At 39.7% G+C, this 26,373-nt stretch overlaps 1 protein-coding gene across 4 annotated transcripts in view; it reads left to right on the forward strand.

The window, feature by feature from the left end:
* The window catches only part of AIG1 (androgen induced 1), a 184,931-nt gene that overhangs the window by 91,462 nt on the left and 67,096 nt on the right, over positions 1-26,373 (forward strand). Inside the window, exon 4 of one of the 4 annotated variants that reach the window (XM_067542349.1) lies at positions 1,721-4,180. The exons of the other annotated variants lie outside the window; for them this stretch is intronic. Within the exon in view, the coding sequence (XP_067398450.1) occupies positions 1,721-1,726 (6 nt within the window). The 3' untranslated portion in view covers positions 1,727-4,180. Of the gene's footprint in view, positions 1-1,720; positions 4,181-26,373 lie in introns of those variants that run through there. 4 annotated transcript variants of the gene reach the window in all.

The raw sequence follows: 26,373 nt of genomic DNA on the forward strand, positions 1-26,373 counted from the left end.
GACACCAGAGATTAGGACCTTTTTATATTCATATTTCAAGTATTCCTCCTTTTCCAGAGAACATAAGCAAACAATAGGATCAAAATTGAAAGTGATACTCTATTATGACTAATAATAGCTTATATTCAGATAGTGTCTTTTATTCATAAGAGGAACAATACAGTATATTGCAATGGAAAATTTAAATGTAGTTTTTCTTGGGTTGGAGAGGAAATGTCATGTACTGTGTGTAATGTACAACAGCCTGCTTTGGTGAGTTTGTAAAGTAATTGGAGAAGAAATGATTATTTGAGAGTTTAATAGCCTATAGAGAAAATATTCAAAAAACACCCCATAAGCAAATCACTTTGGAGGTAATCATTACAAAAAAGCTTTGTATTTTTAACAGTTCATACATATACAGGGAGGGATAGAAATATCCTTATGGAAAAGAGTACCTTTTGTATATATTTAATTTATAGTATTTCAAGTATACTTTTGTATGGCTGGAGGACAAAATATTTTTTATGGTCACTTCTTTGCACTCATTGCAAAATGTAGTGTTGTGTATGCTAGAGCACGGCTGCTGACACCCATTAGCACTGTGTGAATTCTGACAGTCAGATTTTAGCTTATTAAGCAGGATTCAATACAGTGAGGGCACTATACCACAATTATACTTTTATAGCATTTATTCAGGTAAGAATAAATCTATAAATGCTATAAAAGTGTAACTGAGCTATAGTGCACTCACTGTATTGAAGCCTGCTTAATAAGCTAAAACCTGACTGTCAGTATTCACACATGTGGCAAATATGACTAAATCAGACCACAAATATTTTGCAGCATTCCATGGTATCTCATTTATTTGTTTAATTTGCTGCTATAGCAACTGGATTCCACCCCTTTAGGATTGTGTTGTTGTGTTGTTTTTTTTCACAGACCTTATGATCTACTTGGTTTAAGTTTGGCAGACAATATTTCCTTCAATTGAAGACATATGCACAAACTCAGTGACCAGATTTTTACCTATTTATCACTGCTGAAATGAGTCATTATTTCACATGAAAGCATTATTTCACAGAAATCATTTTCTGCCACTTCTTTGTAATAAATAATCACTTTTTAAAAGTTCCCCTTTTTAATTTTCTAATTACTCTCTTTTCATGAGCAGTTGTACTTGAGAACAGGCAGCATTTCGGCAGAAAATACACTGTAACCAAATGATTAATGCATGGAACTAGTGTCACAGCAGTAATGCTGCGTACATGCTAATCTGCAGAAATCAAGGATTCTGGAGTAACCTGGAGACTTAGTCTTGCCTATGGCAACCGTGAATATCAGAAATGACCTAACTTTGGTCCAGGGGTTCCATTTGTCCCCCATAACCGACTCCCACCTTGTAAGAGACAAGTAATAACTTCCATTTGCATTTCTAGTATCCTATAGTGGGGGGATTGGCACAAGGGAGAGGAAGGTGCCAACCCCGCCTTCTAGACAGTTCAAAAGTAGGATTAGGAATGGCTTTGGCGGAGGCTGTATGCTTGGCTCTTAGAATGACCATCTTAGCAGCCACCTTGTGCAATGAGATGAGTGAGGAAATAAAAATGGCAAAAGGCAGACCAGAAGCTGAAACCTTCTCCTATTTTTGTTACAGATACTAATTATATCACTTTTATAAGATATTTTTGTTCAGAACAAATGATACAATGAGTTTAATTAATATTATTTAAATCCACAGAGTTAGCAGCCCAGCTAGCATGAGGGAGCAAGGATACAGCCTGACTAGAGAAGGGAGAAGAATTGATGCTGGTGGTGCAAAACCTGTTTCAAATCCATTCCCTCCAGCAGCACAAAGGCTCCCTGCAAGACTCCCTTCTGCAGGGAAGGAAGCAAATGCCCATATCCATGTACAGCATTGCACAACTGTCTGGGAGCATTATGGTGTTTCTTGTCACTTTGTTCTCAAGTGTGAAAAAGCATGGGGTAGCTATTAAAGGACAGGACTGAGAGCCAGGAGGCTTGGATCTATTGCTGACTCTGCCGCTGAATTACTGGGTGATCTTGGAAAAGACTTCTCGGGCTTGAACCTGCAAGGTGCTGAGTGCCCTCAACTCCCATTGAAGTCAGTGGGAGTTGAGAATTCTCAGCATTTTGCAGAATCAAACCCTTTGCCTTAGCTTACCTGCCTGTGAAATGGAGATAATAATACTGTTCATACCTACGTAACAGGGGCGTCGTGAGTCTTAATTAATGTCTGTAATGCCTTCAGATGAAACCTAACATAAAGGTCAAAAGTATTGCTGTTTTTGTAACCTGTGTCAGATATTGGTCACTTATTGAACTAAAGGTGTGATTAGTCTCCTGTAGGGTATAAATGACCTACATTTAAAATGATAAAAGTTTATCTGTGGATTTTATACTATAGTTAGCAGTGCCGATAAAATACTTCAGGTTGACCTGGTCCATGTGCACTTTGGCAGCAAGCTAGAATGAGTGCAGAATGTGAATTTTCCCCTATCTGAGATGGATTAAAATGCAGATTACATCCTTAACTTCACTTTCCAGAGGAAGAAATTTCATTTGTTCAGTAGGACTTTTGGAATTTTATTTTATCATCTTGAACTTTACCAGGTTTTCATAAACCCTTTATGCAGAGTTCCAAACTGCTGAGTCATAGCCATACATCTTTTTGTGGCTTCTTCTGCAAGTACAGTATACAGTGTAGAAAAGTTTTATGAAGTATTTATGGAGAGGGTGAAATATGTGTCTGTGTATATTCTTGGATCTGAAAATAAAGTTGAGGACATTTTGGCCTAAAGTAAATGTAAGGCAGAGGAACTGCAGATGAAACAGAAGAAGGAGGAGCCAGATGGAGGAAGAAATGGGTATGTCAGAAGTTAAGAGAAAAGGTGATAAAGGCTCAATTTGCTTACAGTAAAAGACAAAAAGAAATCAAAGAAGAGGAAACCAAATATTGAAATAAAGAGGTGATAGTAGTCGGCTGAGAAGAGCCAAAGAACATAGAGGTGATAATTAAATGTCCTGAACATTGCTGAGGAAAAAGCTCAAAAGGGAAGTGAGAAATGTTTAAAGTACATATTATATTGAAAATTTGCCCTCTACTTTATTCCAGGCCATGGGTGTATAATTTTGGTTTTATTTGATTTCCTGTGAAGGGTATCATGCAGGGTCATCCTTTGCAGTGGGGTTTTTTGTTGTTGTTCTTCCCACCTTCCCTGCCTATGCAAAGCTTAAAGAAGCATAAATATGTTTTCCCTATGGTCTAGCAGTCTTCATTTTGTGTTACCTGCCTCCTTAAATTCACAACCACTAATTTTCTCACGGTTCTTGAGTTTTTCATTTGCTCTCTGCTCTCTGACTGCCTTTAGTGTGCTCCAGAAAGCACTTTTTTTCCTGTCATCATCATGGTAGCAGTACTGTGACAGAATGCATCTCTGTATTCACACCCTACATGCTATTGTAATAATCTTTGTACAAAATATGCCTTGTAAGGTATCATTTGAAAACTAATAACTTGCTGGTCAATAATATCATGGTGATATGTATATAGCAATATATGTAAAGTTAAAAATTGCCCCTGAATGATGTTGGTGGCACTTGTTCAAACCCACATAGCCCTAATTAGGCAGAACTAGGTCAAGCAGGTCTTAAACGAAGGAATGTGGGTTTACATTTAGGTTGTAAACAGGGTCCTCAGACAGCAAGAGGGGAAAGACAGGAGACAAGAAAAATCTGCATTTCAGCAAACAGAGGTGAGAAGAAATGGCATGGAACCTCTTTCACTACTAGACATTGTTGCCTCCTTTACTGTTTGAATAAACTTTGCTTTGAGGGATAATCTTGAAGAAGATGCATCTCAAAGGGGGACTGAACTATGAAAGTGAGGGGCAAAAACACCTCAAGTGATCTCTCCCTATCCATCTCTCTTTTTTCACCTAAGAAAAAAAGAAACAGATGTTGGACTTTGAGAGCAGATCCTGGCCTGAGATTTTGGGTAGCAGTGTTACTGGGAACTTGTGGTAAGGAACTTCACCTTGAACCAAGTCTAGTTTGTTAAGTTTAGAAAGCACTCTATCTTTATTTTTCCTGTAACCATTTCTGACTTTAATGCCTCATTATTTGTACTCAAAATCTCTCTCTTTGTATGTAAATAAATGTGTTTTATTCTTTAATTAAAACTAATCCAGTGTTGTGAATTGTTTGGTAACTCTATTTAAGGTAGCAGACTGTTGTATGTTGATCCCCTTAGAGGGACAACAGACCTAATATATCTGGACTGTCCAGGATAGGGATGGACAGTGCAGAACACACATTTTTGGAGGAAAATCTGGGATTGGGAGTGTGTTGGGGTCACCCTGCAAGTGGTAATCAAGGCTGGTCGAAGCCAGAGTCTGGCTGGTGTGTTGCTGACAGGCTGCTGGGGTCAGAGCTGCTGAACCAGGGCTGTAGCTATACACACACTGAGGGTGTGACTTGCATGCTGTTTGTGAGCCACCCAGGTTGGGAGCTACAGCAGCAAAGCATTGTGAGGCACCCCAAATTGCAGGGCCAGTGGTGACACAGCCCCTCACGGATCTGGATTGCACCCCAGAATGTCATAAACACCCAAAGCTTTCTAAGGTCGAGCATTACTTTTTAAAACAATATTATTACTATTGATTAATTTGTATTAGAGTAGCAGCTAGACACTCCAGCCTAGATCAGATCCCCATTGTTCTGGGCACTATATGCACACATAAAAGATACTCTCTGCCTCAAAGAACTAACAGACAGGCAGTCCGTAAGTTCACACAGGCACTTTGTAGCAGAGCAGGAATTAAATCCAGATCTCCTGAGTCCTGCTCCAGCACCTTAGTCCATCATTCTTCCACTCCAAAGCAGGCATGGAACACAAATTCATACAGGATAGAGATTCATATGTGATTCAAATGCAAAGAGATTTCAACAATTCTGTTGGGAGGACGAAGTGACACAATCTGAGTGGTGGTGGTGGGGAAAGGGCAATCTTGTGGAGGGAGATGGGGGGCAGTCCAGGTTCTTCCTCGCCCTGCTTACAGTTGGCATTTTTAATTATCTTCAATTTATTGGCATTACTGGAAGCTGGTTCTAGATACACTGGCTCTCTTTGCAAGCTCTTCTCAGGTTCCTAACTTAGCCGTCTAAATGTTCTTTCAACTTGTTTAGCAGCTACTTCCAGAATATCTCAAATGTACAATTTTATTTTGTACATATTTTTTTTACCGGGGTAAATTCACCCTGGATATCCTCCCCTCTGTGATTATTTGGGCTCGGGAGGAGAAAATCTGACCATAAATGGAAAAGTGATGTACAAAGTAACAGTTTGGCAATGCAACTGTGTCAAAGACATGTATTCAACAGACTCTTGAAGAGGCTTTGTGGAAGTCGCTACAGATAAAATAGTTTGTGTGGGGCGTCAGAAAAGGAAATACAGTTTAGATAACTTAAATAAAAAAGGTAACTTGGGTGAAACGTGTTACTGATATACAAGAATGTAACAGGTGACTAAGGAGCGGTTATATTTTGATTACTTCTCAGTATTAATTTGAATGTTGGAAGAAGAAGAAGGAGCCTGTTTAGAAGATAAAAAAATAATGTGGAATAATCTGATGCAGAAGCCTGCATTTGCTTCCTTCAGATGAGAAATTACTGTTTGCTAGCCCTTTTTTCAAATCTGATCTCTGCCGCTTAATTGGCAATAATACAAATATTAACAGCTGTATAAGAGATGTTATTGAATCCACAACAGTACCCATGGTTACCTGCATACTTTCATTGCTTTATTAATGTGTAATTCATTTTTTTCTGGAAATACCATTACCATGTAACATAATACAATACAGCCTTTTCGTGGGTATTACTGTGTAGAGAAGAGCATCTCTCAGTGAACCTGAAAGCTGTTTATATCAAATTGGATTATATACAGAACATGCCACCTATATATTATAGATCAAATACGCTCTGTATCAACAGAGAGAAAAGAGAATCCTACAAGCTTCAAATGATATTACTCTAGAACTTTTCACAATAAAAGAAGAGACTATTTAATATATTTTGGCATTAAAAAAAATGGTCTCTGATTTACACTGGTTGGCTTAGTTGATCTTTTGGTCAGAGTGCCCTTTCTCTCTGCTTCCTGGGTCCAAGTAGGGCTCTGAAAAATTGCACTACTGGTGAATCTCAATTAAAATAATTAGCCAGATCTAGGTCCCTGCTCAGTCCTCTTATTGCCAGTCTGGAGCACAAAGTGGAGGGAGAAGTGACTTAGATAGCTGGGAACTCTGCTAGGGAAATCCCAGGATAGCATCAACAGTCCCTGCTCCACGTCAGCCCAACCTAGGGACATGCTGGGGGTGTGTGGCTAGAATGCAGTCCTGGACCAACAGATTGACATCTATGGGGCACTTACTGCCAACCTAAGCTAGAGTAACCTTCAAGTTACTCTAATTTGTGCTAGGGGACAAACTCTGTCCTATCTGCCCCCAGTATCAGAAAGATGGAAAGGTATAAAGTCAACTAAGCCCTCTGCTCCTTGACCTCCTTACCCTCCACTCTACCCCTCTATGCTGAGCATAGCTGAGGTGCACCTGAGGACCTGGCCTTTTTTGTTTGTTTTTTTGGCCAGATTCATGAAAAGCAAATAATTAATTGCACCAGATTTTCCAACTGCACACTAGCTTAGCTAATAAAGAGAACAATAAATAATATTTTCCACTTGAGTATCACAAAATTCTTTGCAAATATATTAATACATTGAACTTTACAAGAATGCTGAAGCCTGTGTACTCAGGATTTAGGTTTGCTTGTTTGTTTTAGTGGGAAAGGGTGAAATTCATGCTGAATGCATAAACAATGTAAATCAATTTTAAATAACGAAGAAATAGCATCCAAATAGGGTGGGAAGGTGTTTTGTTTCTACAGGATTGTTTGATCTGATTTCTTTCAATACAGGGTTCCTTGATCCTGTTTCTATACTGTTCCATAGCAGGACATAGCACACTTTCCAAGTCTAACAACATTTAATTGAAAGTGTATATAAACTGCATTTGAAAATGCTGTTACTTGACATTGGTGTGTTCATAATGAAATCAGGGTATTTATAGGTTGCTGCATTGGCTTGAAATAAAGACCAAATAATGCAATATTGTAATATGACGTTGAAAAAGTACGAGGATAGCCTAATAAAACCATGTGGAAAGGAAAAATAGAGCTTTGAAGAGCCAAGCCCATTTTCAGTGCATCTCCAAGGACAAGAAGCAGGATGGCATTAAGATTAAAAGTTCCATAGCAAAGCCGGCTGTTGCCACAGTCTGGCTTCTGTTGCTGCTCTAGTGCTGCCAGGTTGGATCTATTTATAGGCATTAGCCCATATCTATCCATGTGCATAGACATATGACTCTCTTCAGAAGTTGTTGTGTTTCTAAAGAAGTTAGTCTGTTTTATTTTCCGTTCCTTTACAGGGTAGTTTGTGCTGTACCATGCAAAAGCGATGATGCTTGACACATCAAGAATTGACAAACTGTACATTCTCTTGCTTCATATATTTCTATTATTTGTGTAATATGAATGCCTTAATTTCTTTTTGTGTACTCTCTGAATGCAAGACATCAGGTCTAATTTAGCCCTGGGATATGCTGGCTTCAAGCAGTTTGAGCATAAGGCTGCTCTCAGCAGAAAATCTGCCGGGAGATGACTGCGAGGGATGGTGCCAAGAGCCTGCAAACCTCACTTCTCCAGGGAGCCTGCCGCAAAGCATTACAGCTTCTGACTGAGGAAGAGGTGTGGCCAGGAGACCTAAGGGGGTGCATTGATTTATCAAACCTCCCAGTGAGCTCCTCCCAGGGGGCTCCCATGAAACATTAAACCTGCAGTTAATGGTAGTACAAAAACTGTCCAGCTGAGGATGTATTCTGACTCAGAAGCACAGCTGCCCTTGACTTTCACCTGCTGTGCCAGCAGAGGTGAATTGAGACCACAGCAGATGATTTCCCAACTAAAATACCAATTATAGATTTCACTCATCACAATGAACAAGAGTTTTGGTTGTAACCCATGCCTCTGATGGAATATATTGGTAGTACTCCTGGTGGAGGAGTATGGTTTTTAACAGATTAGTCATTGGGAGGTATGGAGAAGCAACAGAGTTTTGTAGACGTGTGTTAACTAATTCCTCATTCTGAATGATAGGTCTATTCTAAAACGTATTGTGTCAGCACCTCAATATTTCATTTAACCTGAGATACAAATTTGCAAAAGTTCTTTACATTTCTATTAAATTTAGAACCTCTGTGAAGTTGAAGTTGTTTAATTTGTGGGTATGAATGAGACAGTCATTTTTCTCCTATTATAAAAGGTAAGGGTATTACCCCCACCCCATTTCCTCACTTCTCACATCTATAAACATCCTTCATTTCCTTTCACATGTAGCTGCTATGATTTTTATTGATCAATTAACTTTGCCATAAAAATTAGCAGAATGAAATAGACTAAAGAGGAAAATAATACCACAGTTACTTGTATATCATTTCTGTAGTTGCAGAAATAAAAACTATAGAAGTATGCTTAATAGGAATAAGAGAAATTGAAAAACTTATTCCACGTATTATGTTAACAGGTAAACTAGTGAAGGAAAAATGGACCAAGTGGAATGAAATGATTGAAAACAAATAATTGATGTACTTTATACAAGAGTATGTACCTTTACTGTATACAGTAACTAAAATATTGCCTAAACTCAGCTGTGTTCCCTTATCTTGTATAACTAAAACTCTCCTTTGTACAAGACATTTATGTAAAAAAATATTTGTATTTTGTAGAAATCTATTTATCTTTAATTTTAAAAAAAGTAGTAACTAAAAAAGCCTTTTTGTGTAGTTACAAGGGCCTGATCCTGCAGTTTGATGCATGATAACTGTGACTTCCATGGAGTTCCCGCTGAATGCAGTGAGTCTGTATTTGTGGATCAACTTGCATGTGTGGGGCTTTTGGATTCTAAGCATAATTTCTGTCCTTACTCAATTTCTGTAAATGTCCTTAATAGTAGGAATGTCCAAAATAGTAGGAATTGGAGGAGAAGAAAGGGGCATGTCACTGGAAGAACTTTTGCTTTAGTTTTGTTACAGTGGACTAGAATTTGGACTGTCCACTTGTGACATTCCAAAAAATATGAAGATTGTTCCCTACACCTCAGAGTTCCTCCTAGCATCTTCTGAATTTTGCTTTTTTTTTTAAAAAAAAAAAAAAAAAAAAAGACTGGTGTGCAAAACTGTCTAATAATTTTCCATTTGCATTTTTTCCAAAACAGTACTACTTATCTCAATAAAAAAATAATCCTATTTTCTGAGGAATCACAGAAGCAATTCTTGGTTCCCCCCTGGTTGTAAAAGCAAGTTTTGCTTGGTGAGTGTGTGTGTGTATTATACTAGCAATAAAAACATCTCTCTTTTAATCCCCTCATCCTTCCTCGACCCAAAACAGGATATAATGTACAGTAGGCTAAGGACACAATATGAGGACTGCAAGAAAAATAATTTAGAGATGTGGGATCAGATTCCTTAGCAAAAATAACATTTTCTGTAACCTTCATTTCATACTTTCACGCTACTGATGACAATAATTTTAATAATAATAGTGGGAGAACACCAGGTAAATTTGTATGGAGTGGATTTTTCCTTATAATGAGGTGTCTCTTCCTAACTTACATTGGCGTGGATGATATTAAGGAACAAAGCGTAACATATTTGTTGTCCCTTTCTACTGAGTAGTTGATGGTTGATACTTGGCAGTGAATCCTGTTTACCAAATCTCAGGCCTGCTTTCAGCTGACTTTGAGCTGGCTGTAATGTTTCAGTCTAATGAACCAAACTGTGGTCCCAAGTCTTAGAGGTGCTGAGTGCCCTCAATTCATGTTGAAAAGCACTTCACAGAACTGGGCCTATAAAGGAAAACGGCAGGATATAGAGAAATTAACTGGGAGCTCTATTGGCACTCAGCAGAGAGGCCAAGAAGTGAATTGTCTGAAAAATTGACAGAAAGGGATAAATCTTCAGTTGATGTAAAATGTCATAGCTCTGTTGACTTCAATGGAGCTATGACAATTTACCCCACTCGAGGCCTAGAGGTGATCCCTCCAGTGTATGATTGAGGCAGACTGTATAGTAGTGCCAGGGCCGTATTATCCATTAGGCACAATAGGCACAGTGCCTAGGGCCTACGAACATTTTTTATATATATCATTTTTTATTTTTATTTAAAAAACTATTTATTAATAGCTTAAAATCAAATTAGCTATTTCGGTCGGGGGGCCTACGAAGGCAAGTGTGCCTCGGGCCTGTGAAGGTCTTAAAACAGCCCTGAGTAGTGCTGCTTTCATTGTCATTATTCTGTGGATACTTCACTCCCCTGGGCTATTAATCCGGCTCTTTTCACTAGTACTAATGTAACTTTCAACAAAAAAAAAAAAAAAAAACATTTGGAATTTTAAAACTCTCTTAGTTATTTCATTTTCTTCCTGTTGTTTACTTTTTCAAATGACAAATCTTTCCCATCCTGTATTCTTCTAACAACAATTTGAATATTCCACAAAAGAGAGTTCTACAAAAGAGTTTTTGGATCAGATATGCCCTCTGATGAACCTAGATTTGGGCTTTGCACTGGAAGGAACTATATTAGTGTTTTAGTTTTATTATCCAAGCCTGAGTTATTTATCTTCCATGTCAGCATCTTAAAACCATGTACCCAACCTCCACTTTCTCCTTCCCCTCTCTATTTTTCTGACTGCTTCTTTCTTGTAGTTGCAGGAAAAAAATATTTTTTCCCCTCCTGGAATATTTCTTTCCCTGAAGATTTGAGGCAACACATTTATTTTCTGCTAATGTAATTCTTTCCATGGCAGCAAATTATGACTTTGCAAAAAACAGTTTGTTGTAAACTGTCAGTATCCAAGGGAAGTTATAGCCCTACAGAGTCAAGTTTGCGATTTAGTTCGGACTCACTGCTACCAACTCACGTGCACGTACACATACTCAGCCACTTTTAAATAGAACATTTGTAGAATAGATGGCCTGGTTAGATTATTTTTAGTTTTTGACCTTTTCAGATATGAACGACAACACATGAAAACATAATGAGGTTGCACTATTATTTATTTCATAGGACAGGTCCAAGGTGAAGTACCAACATGAGAAGGGAGAAAGAATAAAGACCCAATTGTACTATCAGTTGAGTAAGAAATGGCCAGTTCCTTTTGGTAAATCTAATTTTACATGAATCTGATAGGGCATACCTACTGCACAATCAGTGTGTGGAAAAGGGAAAAGGACCAGCCCAGGTAAGCTATCAGATTTGGTGACTAGAGAGGGAGATTCCAGCTGGGATTCATGTGAGAGGAAGATGCAAAGAGAAAGCCAGTGGGTTGGGAGCCTGAGAGCAACAAAATTCCTCTCCTTCCTGCCATTCTCATACCAGGGGAAGTTACTGAACCTGCTTGGAACAACTAACCCAGGGTTGTGATAGAGTCACCATCTCTGGAAACTTGTAAATCAAGATTGGAGGTTTTTCTAAAATATATGCTCTAGTACAAACAGGAATTAAATCAGGGAAGTCCTATGGCCTGTGTTATATAGAGGGGGTCAGACTAGAGGATCACAGTGGTGTCTTCTGGCCTTATCATTTACAAATGTATGAACCTGTAGGACAAGTGCTGGGAAGGAATTGGTGTTCTTATCTCCTTGGTATCCAGGGAAAGATCAGATAGATCTGAGTCAGGGACTGTTTTAACTGTTGTTAGCACTTGGAGAAAGCCTACCTTCACACGTGGGACTCAATTGAAGGAACCTTGTTTACTCTGGGTCTGATCTTGAAAGGAGCAGGAGCTTCATTAACTTTTTGTGTTTATCCACAATGAAGTCTTGGAAGGCATTTTGAGTGCTGGTCCAGCTGCTTCCTCCTTTGTTAAGATTTAAGAACTTACAGGCTTCCTAAGAGAGACTAGGTGTTTGGGGCATTGAACTTGGCTGGATTCTTGCCACAAGCCCGGTACTCAATGAGTAACATTTATATACATCCCTTCTACCTTTTATTTTTTCAGACATGTTGGGAGGTGAATTGGATGATGATATACAGGATCCTCTTTAAATCCATTGACTTGTTTGGGTACTTGTGTGGCTAAACTAAGCCGTCTGGGTTAGAAATCATGACTGGATAGTGTTAACAAGCTAGCTACCAGTTCAAGGCACATGAACATGGACCAGGCATAGTCAAACAGCGTGATCTTCCTAAGACATAGCAACCACACAGAAAGTTACACTTGAAAGATATTTATTTTTCACTGAAGTGCCTGCAGTGGGTATTCTTGACTCATTCTAGTGTGCTCCTCAAGCATCCTTGTTTTCCTTGAGGAAAGTCCAGCTCTCTCTTTCATGACCCGCGATAAACCCCTGTGAATAATGACTAATGGAAGGTCTCCATTATGCAATACTCATCCTGTTTCTTTAGATGTGAGACTGCCCCTAAAACAGTAGAGACAGCAAGCTTTTCCGAGTTTCATCAGTGCACACTGAAAACATAAGGGGACATTTTTTTAACCTATAGGGGGTTCAAGATGACAGTAAAGCTCAAAATTAAGAGGAATATTTTCAACCTGAACATTTGGATTTGGCGATCAGTGTACCATTTTAATGTTAGTAGTATAGTTAGCTAGCTATACTTACAATATCTGAAATGAAGATTTATTAACTGATTTATTCCCCACCTGAGTATTCTCTTTCTGTTACTTTTGCTGACTGTTGTGCTTATTTCAAGGAATTTTCCTCCCAAAAGCCAGTTACACAAAATACAGTGCCACCAGGAATCCTTTCTCTAGTGTATGTTGAAATGCACTAGTATGGTTTATTCATCATTCCATCACATCGGTCTTCCAGTGACTGAACTCTGTCAATACATTGAGCAGAAGTATTTTAAAACTAAATGCCAGGTACATATCTATTTTCTGCTTAAAGACAAAAGGCAAAATGTTATGACTGTTTTAATTTTCATACTTTGCTATAGTAAAAGTAAAAAGTCACATGAGGTATGTTCAGAATCATAAAGTTGGCTAGTAAGCAACATGTATTAGTAGAATATTCCTTTACCTAGGCTACCAAACCTGGTGAAAAATGTAGATAAACCCAGGGTATCCAATGCAGGTACTAATACATGCAGGGTATCTTTCTTTTTAGACCCTGCTCCTGTTCTCCATTGATGTTGGTGTCAGTCTACAGGGTCAATTTTTCAAACTCCATGAGGGCTAGAAACTTACAGTGTTTGTTTGTTTGTCTTGGGGTTTTTTGGTGGGGCATGTTTTTTTTTTTTAATGAAAGCTGAGATTCTCACCTAATCACGTAAACTCTGAGCTCCTGGATCCAAGCAAAACACCAAATATTGCGAGACTTGTAATAAAATTAGCAGCATTTGATTTATCATTTATTATACTGAGCGCTTAATCAGGCCTGTAAGTGTCAGTGTCCTGTATTGCAATAAGTACTAGTCAAAGGGTACTTTATTTCCAGTCTTTTGCATTCGGTACATTATTATTTATTGTTTGTGCTACTGCATCGTCTAAGACCCTCGGTTGTGGACCAGCACCCTGTGGTGCTAGGCGACGTAGAAACAGAGAACAGAAAGACAGTCCTTGCTCCAAAGAGTCTAAGAAAAGAGACAACAGATGGATACAGATAGATGGGGGAGTACAAGGAAACAATGAGACACTGTTGGCCAGCATGACAGGCAGTAGTCTCAGCATACAAGCAGCCTAGCTGTTATCAAGTTTTTTGTAGGCCTCATGGAAAAGGAAAGTTTGAAAGAAGGATTTGAAGGTGGATAATGAGAGAGTTTTGTGCTGTTTACAGTGAGCTCCTCCAACATGTGGACAACCTGGGAAAAAGCACAAAGGTGTTTGAAAATTCAACAAGTGGGTGATGGAGGCTGACATGGCAGTTTTATGTGCTACTGTAGAACTGGAGATACTAGAGGTGGGATAGACTTACTGGCTTATTTTGTCCCTCTCCTGCCCTGGAGAGGATTGTTCCTTATAACCTAGTCCTAAGTGATGAGGCATCCACCACTTTCCTTGCGGAGACTGTTCCACAATCTAATAGAACTTGATATTCCTGACTGCTTAAATTTACCATTTTCTAAATTCAGCCAGTTTTCCTTAGTTGTAATAATCTACGATCCTAAATTTCTCTATGTTCCTGCTTTTGACAGCCTTCAAATACTTTTTAAAAACTGCTTAGCCAAGCTGTATCTATTTTGTTTCTTTAGTCCTTCCTCCTAGATTAATTTCTTCAACGCACTAATTGTCCCAAGTGGAGTGAATATGTGAGTTGTACTTTTTGTAGTTTTGCTGAAGTACTTTCACACATTGTGGACTCAGTCTTCTGGCATGAGCTCTGCTTGGAAAGCATTCTTCTCCAGGGAGCATCGTCTGCTTTTTTGTTCAAGTTACTTGCATTATGCTTCTCTGGGCATGCTGAGCAACTTTGAATTGTTTTAAGAGGAATTTACCCAAATCTCAGTATATTAGGTAAGGCAGATTAGAAGGCTAAAGAGGTAACAGCACCAGTGCCTCTCAGTTGCTTTTTCTTGCCATCTGACACATTGTCATTGACTTTGTTCTGGAAAAAGAAATCTAAAAAACTTCAGTTTGGAAACCGCTAAATGTTTTGTTTTGAGGCAGTTTAACATTAAACTGCATTTCCCTGTCGTAGTATATTGCCTTATGGGAGTTACAGTTCTGATCTGATGTCCCTATTCTCTGCCATGGACTGGCTCCCCGGATGCATCACACCACTTAGTCAGAGGGGAGACTGTGCTGCATCAGAGAAACTGTAGTCTGGCCTAGGAGTTCAGCCTGTAGGAAAGAATGAGGGCATCAGGCAGGAGCGTGCACAGGGGAAAAAAACATGGCTGCTTTTGGAGGGGCACATTCTGTGTCCCCTGTGGCACTGGGGATAGAGGAGCTCTCTCTCCTTCCTTCTCCCTCCCCCACAGCCCCGGACCCGGTGGAGCTTGCTCTCTTTCCACCGCCAGAGGAGCAGTCAGTTCCTAACCCAGCCCCGACCCAGGAGGAGTTATGTGCCCCTGCTGATTATTGGGGTTGGGCCCATGTCCATGCTTGTCCCCCCCACCCATTGTGCATGCCCATGGCATCAGGCCTCCACCCAACTGCAAATCCCACAAAGCAATGTGCCATAATAGGGAAACGCAGTGTAACATTGAACTGACTCAAAACAAAATATTTTGGTTTTGGTTTTCCTAATGGCTTCTGGGTTCAGATGGTATGTTACCGAGTTTCCTGTCATCACTTTTCATTTGCATGAATGCACCCACTTTTTAATACCACAGCTTCAGGGGAGTTCCTGAATAAGCCATAGTAAATTAATAGATTTGGATTTAAATTTGGAGGAAGTTAGTTTAAAGCTCACATCAGAAAACAGCCATTTCTGAGATGAGGAAATTTGAAAATTTGGGTAGGCATAACACAGTTGGCAAATTCTTATAGCCCTTTGTAAAATCTCCGGTGACTGGGGGACAGAACTCTGCTGGAAAGGTGGAGTGGAAAATGGATATGTCTCTTGTGTGGACATGGGAGTGTAGAAGGTGTCCTCAGCTAAACCACATGTAATTGGGCTCAATAGTGTTCACACATGTAATAAGGAAGAATAATTCCAGCAACTGCAGGAATCACTGAGTGAAATTCTACAGCCTGTGTTTTGTAGGAGATCAGACTAGATAAACATAGTGATCCCTTCCAGCCTTAAATCTGAGATGTTGATATTGCAGTTTTGCACTAGAGGATGCATTGGAGGATAGTTTGATTGTGTAGGTGGCACATAAGTAATGGGTGGGTGTTCCATACGTCTGGTATGGTACAGTGTTGTGAGGATATGACTCACATTGTCTCGGTTGGAAGATGTACCCTGTACAGGAGTGTACAGTCTTCTCATTATATTGGGAAGGGCAGTTGGATATATGGGGAATGGGGGTTTGCATTAACCTAATTAATTATCTCATTGATTCTTTATTAATCTTGGAATCCATTCCCACTGTGTGTGCTATTCCAGCCTGTAACAAACCAGTGTTCCCTGGAGGTCTTGCCTATTAAGCTATTTTAAAGACAAACAATACAGCCTCTCACGGGAGGGATTTCTCTCCTCAAAGCTCTAGTGGTACAGTCTAAACAAACAAACTGAAAAGTTTCGTAATATTGTTGGAGAATGGCCTGCCCACAGGGCTTCTTCCTGCTAACTGTTCCTAGTGGGTTACCAGGCTTTCCCCAGAGATTTGGCAGTTAAAGTCAAATTTGGTAGCATTCTCTCTGTTTCAGGGACAGACTAGCAGCAGTTCCAGTTCCCTCCACACTCAGTTACTGGAAGGAGAGCAGCCCCTCTGAGTATGCCTTTCTGTAGAGGTCTACAGCAGACCTTAGGATTTTGTTTTCCAGGATTCCTTCTGTTTAAGACGCAGGTCAGTCTTGCCCTGCCCACGCTCAAATCCCTGGTCCCAAGCCTTATACAAAGTCAGCAGCTTGGATACTTTCCCAAACCAGAAACTGCCACTGAGACCACTTCCCCTTTCAGGGTGATCAGTTCCTTTGTCCCACAGGTCTGTCTTTTTAAAGACACAATACCTGGAAAGGGGTAGTATAGCTCCAGAGACGTCCCAGCTCAGTCTTAAAGGGCCAGTGTACCCCATTACACTGGAATAAAGACACTGCCTCTCTACCACCCCGAAGAAAAGGTCTAGATCACTGGATCAGAGCAGGCAGAGATCTTATGGCCATCCTCAGCCGATAGACTACGCCTCACTAGCCTGTTTAGAATGAACGCAGACCGGGAGTACAGAGTCAGAACACAAACTCTTCATTTTCATACTTTCCAGTTTTTTTAGTTTGGCCTTAACCAAAAATTTTATGGCTTTCTAAATCCCCCACAATTTCAATGTTCTTCTAAGTGTTTCCCTTAAATTACTGATATGGAATTACAACCTCAACTCCAGCTAAACAGAAGTTTTTCTTCTGGTTATTTTTGGACATTCATGTTTTAGCTTTTTTTAAAAGGCCCTGGTTTGGGTTTGTAAGTTCTTACATACCCAGAAGGTTTCAGTACAAGTTGAATCAGAGCCAGAATGTCTGTCTGTCTGTCTGTCTCTCACATTTCACTAGGCCAATTTATATTCTATTAGTAAAGTTTTTATATTAAAAAATGGCACTTCTTACACATTTTGAAGAGAAAATTAAGTGTAGCATATTGTATCTTCAGAAGTTTTAAATCTATGGTTTACTGAAATTTCATGACCACTGGAATTATGACTGACTGGCAAATAAAAAATCTGCTTGAGGTCAGGAGCAAGAATCTCAAACTAGACTGCTGGCAATCTGGGCATCAGCTTTAGAAAGAATGACTGAGTCGAAGTAATTTTGGCTCCAGTTTAGTGTTGAGTCTTTAGAGTTTTTTTTTTTAAAATAAACATTCCATATTCTAGATGAGATTAGATGAGCCCATGAGAGGATTTTCTGATCAACAGGGTCTTGTGTTTGTTGCTGCAGTAGTCTGTGCGGGATAACTTTGGAAACTACCATAAATTAAAACTTCTGAAAGGGGAAATTTAATTAACTGAGTTTTTCATGTTTGTCTCCATGGAGTTTTTGTTCAAGTCAGAAGTTCTGAAGATAAGGGTAAAGAAAAGCCACAGATACAAAGTAAAAAAACCCAAAACTCTCTTATTGTTTGGTTTTATACCTTCCCCAATGAAATATCTTATATCAAGATCAACAACATAGATTAAAATTTCCGTGTTAGTCTGTATACAGTAAAAACAACAAGAGTTCTATGGCACTTTAAAGACTAACAAATTTAATTTCAGCAGGCATAAGCTTTCGTGAGCCTTAGCTCACTTCCTCAGATGCAGTAGGTAGAAATGATACAGCAAATAGGTAACATATATAGGAGGCATCATATACATATGCAAGCACATAGAGAACAAAATGGGGTAGGTGGATAAAAGCCGGGTACTTGAGGCCTAATTACAACCATTGAGTAGGAGGTGAGAATGGGTGATCAAAGCAATTTACTTCTTGTAATGAGATAGCCATTACAAATCCCTGTTTAAACCCAGTTTGAATGTGTCAAGTTCGCAGATAATTTCTAACTCAGCAGTTTCTCTTTGAAGTCTCTTTTTGGAGGTTTTTTGGAGAAGTACAGCAACTTTCAGGTCAGCGACAGAGTGCCCTGGGAGATTGAAGTGTTCTCCAACTGGTTTATGGATGTTATTATTTTTTATGTCTGATATTTATCCTTTTGCATAGTGATAGTCCAGTTTGGCCAATGTACATGGCAGATGGGCATTGCTGGCACATGATGGCATATATAACATTAGTGGATGTGCAGGTGAGTGAGCCCCTTATGGTGTGATTGATGTGGTTAGGACCAGGGATGCTGTCACTAGAGTCGATGTGTGGGCGGAGCTGGCAACAGGGTTTGTTGCAGGGATAGGTTCCTGGGTTGGACTTTTTGTAGGGTGTATGGTTGCTGGTGAGTATTTGCTTCAGGTTGGGGGGCTGTCTGTAAGCCAGGGTAGGTCTGCCGCCCACTGCCTGAGCAAGAGATGGATCATCTGCTAGGATAGGTTGTAGATCCTTAATGATGTGTTGGAGAGATTTTAGCTGGGGACTGTAGGTGATGACCAGTGGTGTTCTGTTGTTTTCTTTGTTGGATCTGTCCTGTAGTAGGTGACTTCTGGGTACCCGTCTGGCTCTGTCAATTTGTTTCTTCACTTCTCCAGGTGGGTATTGTAGTTTTAGGAATGTTTCATAGAGATCCTGTATGTGTTTGTCTCTGTCTGAGGGATCGGAGCAAATCCGGTTGTATCTTAAGGCTTGGCTGTAGACAATGGATCGTGTAATGTGTCCAGGGTGAAAGCTGGAGGCATGAAGATACGTATTGCAGTCAGTTGGTTTTCGTTATAGGATGGTATTAATGTGACCATCCTTTATTTTTATTGTAGTGTCCAGGAAGTGGATCTCTTGTGGATCTCTCATTTTGGGACAGAGGTTTTCCTCCAGATCCACTGGCTTTTAGCATATTTTTGGTCTAAACAAAACATTTTGCTTGGGCTTTGCTCATTTTTTAAGGATTAGCCTTTAATCAGCTATATCAGAAAATAAATATAAATGAAGGCTAATTTTTAATATATAAATATATCCTTATGACTTCATTGTTTGATCCAGCAGGAAGATGAGACGATAAACCATGAGAGAGAACATTTTTGTTCATATACTAATACAACTTCCAATTTTGGACAAGGAACTGGAAGAAAACAATTGGAAGCACATGCCAAAATGGCACGTGAGCTCACTGTTATTTTTGTTTGACAAGACAAATTCCACAAAAAAAAGAGGATTTGCCCCTGTGATCATGTTGTAAGCGCTTGTGGTGGGCAGGGAAGGGGGACAGAGACATTCCTTCACATTTTTGACAAAAATAAAAGAGAAGTTGAACATATTACATCCCTCCTGACTATGGTAATGCGAATTCCTTTGTGGTGATACATTGTGAGCTAATGCTTCTGTTTCACAGGATGAAGAAATAATTAAAATTTAAACTGTAACTGGAAAAATAACCCCACCTTTTATTATTTGTGGTAGTGACAATTTATGAGGTGGGTACAACACTTAACAATAATCAACTGGCTCTATAACAACTACATTAGATGGGGGGGCAGGGGAAGTAGGCTAGTTAGCACTAGATAAATAAAGGCTAAGAGGAGTTTTTTATTACTCAAGTCGATGGGGTTGAGGTTCTTACTTACAGAATTTTGAACAAAAATGATAAACTTTTCAACCAAGTTGTTTGCCTTTTTTGGCCAGCTCTACTGTTATCTCCTCACTCAAATCCAGTAAACCCCAGCAAAAGTTCCAGACTCTTGGCTCTGTGAGGTTGTGCTCTCTTTCTACCTATACTGATTTCAGTGTCTCCTCACAATCTGCAGTTGAGCTCCCAAACTTAGCTGGGGAAGTGTGTTGGGAGACTTGGGATTGGCTGGGGTTTGTTTGAGATTTTTTTGGTTTTTTTGTTTGCGCTGCTGTGCAATTCTGGGGCTCATAGTAGAAGACTGACTCTGTTCCTGCAGGTAATATGCAACGGCTTCGTGTCTACCCTGTCCATTGCGAAAGTATCCTGTGCCACACCTGATTCCAAACCAGCTTCCTCTAAACCTGCTCAGAAAAAATACTCACTTCCAGAGGAGGTCTCTGATAGCACCTGTGGATCTGTAAGAAGTAAATCTACATATCTGATTCATGGTTCTAAAAACCCCTTCTGTTATTTGCATTACAGTCGCGCGGAGGAGCCCCAGCTATGGACCCAGACCCAATTATGCTAGGCACTCAACAAACAGAACAAAAACATAGTCCCTGCCCTAACGAGGTTATGGTCTGTGTGTGTCTGTCCCCCGGCAAACAGAGCCCCTGGCAAAAGGAAATGGACAGCTCATCAGTGTCTTTCATTTTGAGTTTGCACTTCAAAATTCAGGCTTCAGAATCAAGTGTTAAATGCAACTATCTGTCAAGCAGTCTTTTCTCAGACTTCTTGTGCAGCTGCCGATGGAAGGAGTGGAGGGGGGAATTTCCTCTGATGTAACTACCATTGAGGTGTCATTCTCTCATTGTCATTTTCCTCACCCTTTTCATCTTTCATGTTCTCAGCAGCAACTTAGGGCTGCTGTATCTTGTCGTGCCAGCTGCATCATCACCTCCTTTTTCATGCCATGTTTATACAAAAAAGAAGCTCTTTCCAGATTTACAAAATGACAGGCGCCAGATTTTCTGTAATACAACTGCAAACTGAATTAAATGAGGAAGGACTCGTTCTTGAAAGATATACTTTTACTGGGAGATTTAAATCCTTGCTGATCAAGTCACAGCATGAAATGGTTGACCCTCAGCATTCTGGGTGTCTGTGCTTTCATGATACAGGCCATTCCTAGGATAACCTTGCAGTGACCCTCAGTGACACCCAGAGTCTGGTTCAGGCTTTTTTCTCAGGGCTTCAGCTTTATTTCTTCTATCTGAAAACTGGGAACAGATTCCACATCACTCATACTTTCCCACCTACCACTCTGAGAGACCTTGGGGTGTTCTGCAGGGGCCTACATGTTTCTACACTACAGGCCACACGCCTGAGAGTCTATAACTAGTCATCCATAAACTGTGTTCTTTTCTCCCATGGCCAGTGACTTCCTGCTAGAGCATTCATGCTCCTGCCAGCTCTTCTAGTCCTCCTACAGGCTCTCTGCCTGGGAATCCACCTGTCCCAAATTCTGAAAGGAAAAAAAGAAAGAAAAGAAAAAGCCCTTCTGCGATGAAAGGGAGACCCTGGTTCTGAGGTTCTGACTGCACTTTTCTCCTATTTGTTTATCCTAGCACACCCTATCCATGGCCCCACGAAGTCATGAGACCTCGTCAACTTCTTCCTGGCAGTGGCCAAGATGGCCATCAGCACATCAGGAGGAGGAAGTTAGCCAGGGAGAGTGGGGGAGTGTGCTCTATAACTAGGCCGTGTCCACTGATTCCTTAGACATCTTTCAGGAGCAGTGGGTGCTGTCTGGGGTTCTCTGCTTGGTGTCTCCTTCTGCTTCTCTGATTTGTAACCTTTGAACTCACTCTATCCTTGTTTTCTCCTTCTTTGTCCCAAGTAATTACTTGTAGCCTGAGCTCAGTGGTTCCTCCCCCACAGTTGAGGGGATGGGCCTTTAGCTTTTAAGCCATTTTCTCAGCTACTACAGGAGCCAACACTTTCCTGTTGTGCTCCTCCCTTCCCACTCCTTGGATCACCTACAGAAACCTTCCTGCTCCCTGCAGCTTTCTTCCCAACTGAGCTTGTATAATCACCTGATCCCTCACTGATCAGTCTCAGCAGGGAAGTAGCTGATCTGTCACAGGTGAGCTTCGGTCCAAGTCCCCTTAAAGGGCCAGCCACACTAGGGGTATGTCTATACTGATGGCGGCAAAATCGCTGCCGTCAGATCGACCTATCTGGATCGATTGAGCAGTCAGTGAAGACCCGCTCAATTGATCCACAAGTCGATGCTGGTAAACCACCCCATCAAGTGGCGTAGCGTTGCGTCGACGGGAACACGGTTCCCGTTGGTGCAGTGCAGTGAAGACACCGCGCAGAAGGGAAGCACAGCAGTCAATGGGAGTTACGCAAGTTCTTGACGTAGTTTTTGTAACTCCTGTCGACTGCCGCCGAACCTCCAGGTCAGTGAAGAGCAGGGTTAGGACAACCCTTACCTTTTAAATGAACACAAAGATAATGATTTAATGTTACTCTCATAGTTATGTGATGAGCTCCACAATTATCTCCTTATATTTAGATACTCAGTTTTCATTCCCTTCACTGTGTAGGCATTTAGAGATCAACCATATCTCACGCATAAACAGTGGAATTCAGTTGTACTGATCACCACTTGTAATGATGGCTTCACTGAAACACAACTCAGATCTTATATTCCTGAAGTCATTTTCCTTGTTTGGGGGCCTTTTATGGCACAGCCCCACATTCGAGGTATCGTAGTTCTATTTTATCCCCTGGGAGCTATGGCTCAGGAAGGTAGAATACTTCTCAGAGCACGTCAGCGCACAGGAGGCATGTACTTGCTATTACATCGTTCTTAGGGACTGCAGCAAACTCCCCGCTATGCACCTGGCTAGCTCCATGGGCCAGTGCAAGGAAGCATGGCATAGGGCTAACTCGTACCACAGAGGGAGAAACTCATGAGCTTCCCAGAGAACTAGGACTGTAACTGAGCCCTGTTTCTGTGTAGCAGAGCTGGGTGGGAAATCATTTTCCTGTCACATGAAATTCTTCAGGGTTTAAAAAATATTCCCATTCCAACATTGGAATGAACTTAAGACCTTTACATTTTCACAGGTGCAAGGGAAACGCCCCACACACACATAGAAATACCGAATAAGCCAGTAGTTAGGGTACTCATTTTGGATGTGGGAGACTCAGCCTCAAGTCCCTTCTACAGACCAGCGGAATGCCCTAAATATTGGGCTGTAGAGTCAGTCTCCCTCACTCTCGTGGGCCTGGTGAATATTTAATTGTTTATACAAAGTAGAAAAAGATTCAACAGGAGAGACTCAGAAAGACCCACCCTAGAATAGCCTGTACTCTGGTGGTTAGAGTGTTTAACTGGGACATGGAGATTGAGGTTCAAATTCCTGGTCTAAATTGGAGCTATTGGCTATTCTCAGGGGGAGTCTCTCTTTCTTTGGTTTTGACCAAAAATTCCATCCTTGACTCGAGAAATCTTTCCCCATGAAATTTTCTTGAAACTGGTGCATTCCCGCAAAGTATTTTAGTCTCAACTAATTGACATTTTCCTTTAAAAATTTTTTTTCATCTGAAAATTCCGATTATTGTAGGAGTTTGATTCTTACCCCCTACCTCACCCTCCCTTGCACTCCGGTAGAACAGCAAGGCACAATATAGCTTCCAGTAATGTCTTTGGTCCTTGCTTATAATTATTGGTGGGGCTATTGGCACCAAGGATCAGATAGGGAGGATTTTCTTTGACGTTTTTAAAGTCAGGAAAAAAATGTTTATGCTTTTCCTACAGCAAAAAGGCACTTATTCTGTCTTGTAGGGCTGCCAGTTACAGCCAGTTACAACCTGACTGACCAGCTGCGATATTCAAATACCTAACAAAACTTGCTCTTTCCTTACAAGATTAAGTTTTTGCTTGTATGCTTGTATCTGTTACATATGTAGTTTGGGGTTTAGAACTTCATATAAGTAGTAACCTTTTAATTTTTGCTTAAATCAGTTAAGGTTCTTCTCTCTGATGGGATTAAGTGTGGTGAAATTGTTCTTCACTTGAGAAGATACCATAAAATAAAACATTAAGGAAGGGAACTTTTTCTGTTTGTCACCCACCCTTTCTTTGCTAATTTAATGAATTTTTAAAAAACTGGGTGGAAAATATATTTTCACTCTTCTCAAAAGGCTTCATTCAGCCTTTCTTTAATAGTTCAAGTGGTTGGTATTTCTGCTGGCTTATGAAATACATTACAAATCATAATCTGGAAAAAGTTCTATAGCGGTTCCAAGTCTTGCTGCTGAATTTGGATACGTCGTTGGGTCTTACTCTCTAGCTCATCCTTAACAACTGACAAAATATTTACTTTGCTCAGAACAGAAAAGGATAATTTTTTCCAAAATATTATACAAGGTTGGAGTCTGAACATAGACAATGAGGCAAAAAATTGGACCTATCCACCAAACCATTTAGTTGAATCATTTTCCAGAGCACCATGTGAACTAAGCTTCATCAAATCTTTGTGCTGCATAATTACTTCTTGAAATACAGGGGAGATGAGTAGGTAGCCAGGTCCTGAATAATGTAAACAGGAGGTTTCCAGGTCTGAATAATGTAAACTGTGCATGTATTTGTACATGCATTTAACATAGGGGGAGTTCATTGCTGTTTGAATAAAATCTGTATTGTGTAACAAAATATTTTTTTTCATTAAGCTGATCACATATTTTCAAAATAAATGTTTAACCTCTGGTGGATTATAAAGTTACTTCTGCCGCTGTTGTCTTTTGTGTCGGTTTTTGAGTGGGGTAGCAGGTTCTTAATCCATTAAAACCATGATGTAGACCTTAAAGTGGAACAGCCCAGAGTACTATTAATGTATCAATCAGGAAAAGTGATTTTTAATATTATTTCATGCTTATTTGGGAAAATATATGGAGTAAGAAATAACTCTTACCCTACTAAATTGTCCTCAGACTATAAAAAAGAAAATCTCATGTGGACAAAAAAGTATACCAAATAATAGGTTTCCTTCTGTATTTGTGCTATCTCGGTGTGATTCTTCATGCAAGAGACTCCCAAGTAACTATCTTCTATAGTCTTTTAAACAACAGTATATTGTCATTGTTAGATCAGATAGTATAGCATATCTCCATAAATAAGATCAAACCTCATTACATACTTAAGAAATGCAGTGTACTGCAGTCCCTATTTCTGGCAAATAGATTCTTTGTTTTTTGTTTGCTGTATATAGAGTTAAGAATTTTTTTCTTCACTATAAAATTCCAGAAATAACAAGCATCTCTTGTGTTCATCTCTTGTGAATCAGAGCCATATTATTTTTTTTAAAATAACTGTTTTGTGACAAAATTTTGTCATAGTTACCACTGCATTTATATCCATTGATGTCATGTCACTATTATCCCCTGCAAGTTAAAATAATAAGCAATATCATTTTCCATCTCTCTAAGAAGCAGAATGACACAGCTGACATGACTGTGGAGATTTGGGATGAGGGGTTGAGGGATTTAAAAAAATATATATACTAACAGATTTGAAATATCCTTGCTAATCACAGTGATGTGAATCTGAATTGTGGATGAGTGCTCCTTACAAAGCAAGGCAGATTGTGCTGCTGTCATCTGCCCAGAGCCCCAAAGGAAGCAAATTCTTTTATTCTTGCTAACCGATCCAGGTCAAAAGTGTTCTTAAAGGCAGGCAAAAAATATCATACACTCCAAGTGGTAAAGCAAAGAGCACCTGCTTAAATTTGTTTAGGAAACGTGTGAACATTGGTCATCTCACTTCTCTCCTAAGCCTCTGAAGAAGTGATATGAAAGTCGTGTAGATGCTGTTCCCTTGAACCTGTTTCAATTTTATATACATTATATACATTAAAATCAATCGTCCGTCTTTTTTTCAGGCTAAGCTTGCACTGCTGTATTTTTGAGCTGTTTATGTAACCTCAGGAGGATGAGGCTTTCAGTGGTGTAACTTAGTAATCGAAATGCTTAATTTATATTTTTAGAAAATGTTACATCACTGGTTAATTATTTATTAAATCATTGACAAATTGGAAGCATATACAAAAGAAAAATAAGATCAAAATTCACTGAAGGTAATTTTGTCAAATGGAAACTCTCGGTATCTTGTGTGAAGATTGCTGATTTTATATATAAATGACAAATAGGAAAAAAATCTATGCTGTGCTTACATCTAATGTTTCATTGGTAAGTAAGAGCAACATTGCCACAAATAAATGAACATTTCCTTTTGAAATTTATACATTGCCATTGCATATATCTGCTTTTAAAAACCCATCCAAGATGAAATAATGAAGTAAATATCCAAGCTACTGTTCTTCCAGAAACCAAATTTTTCATATTGAGGAAATATGGAATCAGATAAAGCGTCGTCATCTGAGCCATACAAATTAACATCAACCACACCATTACTGCTTTTGTTTTGGCATTCATTAAAAAAGTCACA

The sequence above is a fragment of the Emydura macquarii genome, unplaced genomic scaffold, assembly GCF_026122565.2.
Source record: "Emydura macquarii macquarii isolate MOO-44397 ecotype Brisbane River unplaced genomic scaffold, CSIRO-AGI_Emac_v2 contig_705, whole genome shotgun sequence".
Lineage (NCBI taxonomy): Eukaryota > Metazoa > Chordata > Testudines > Chelidae > Emydura > Emydura macquarii.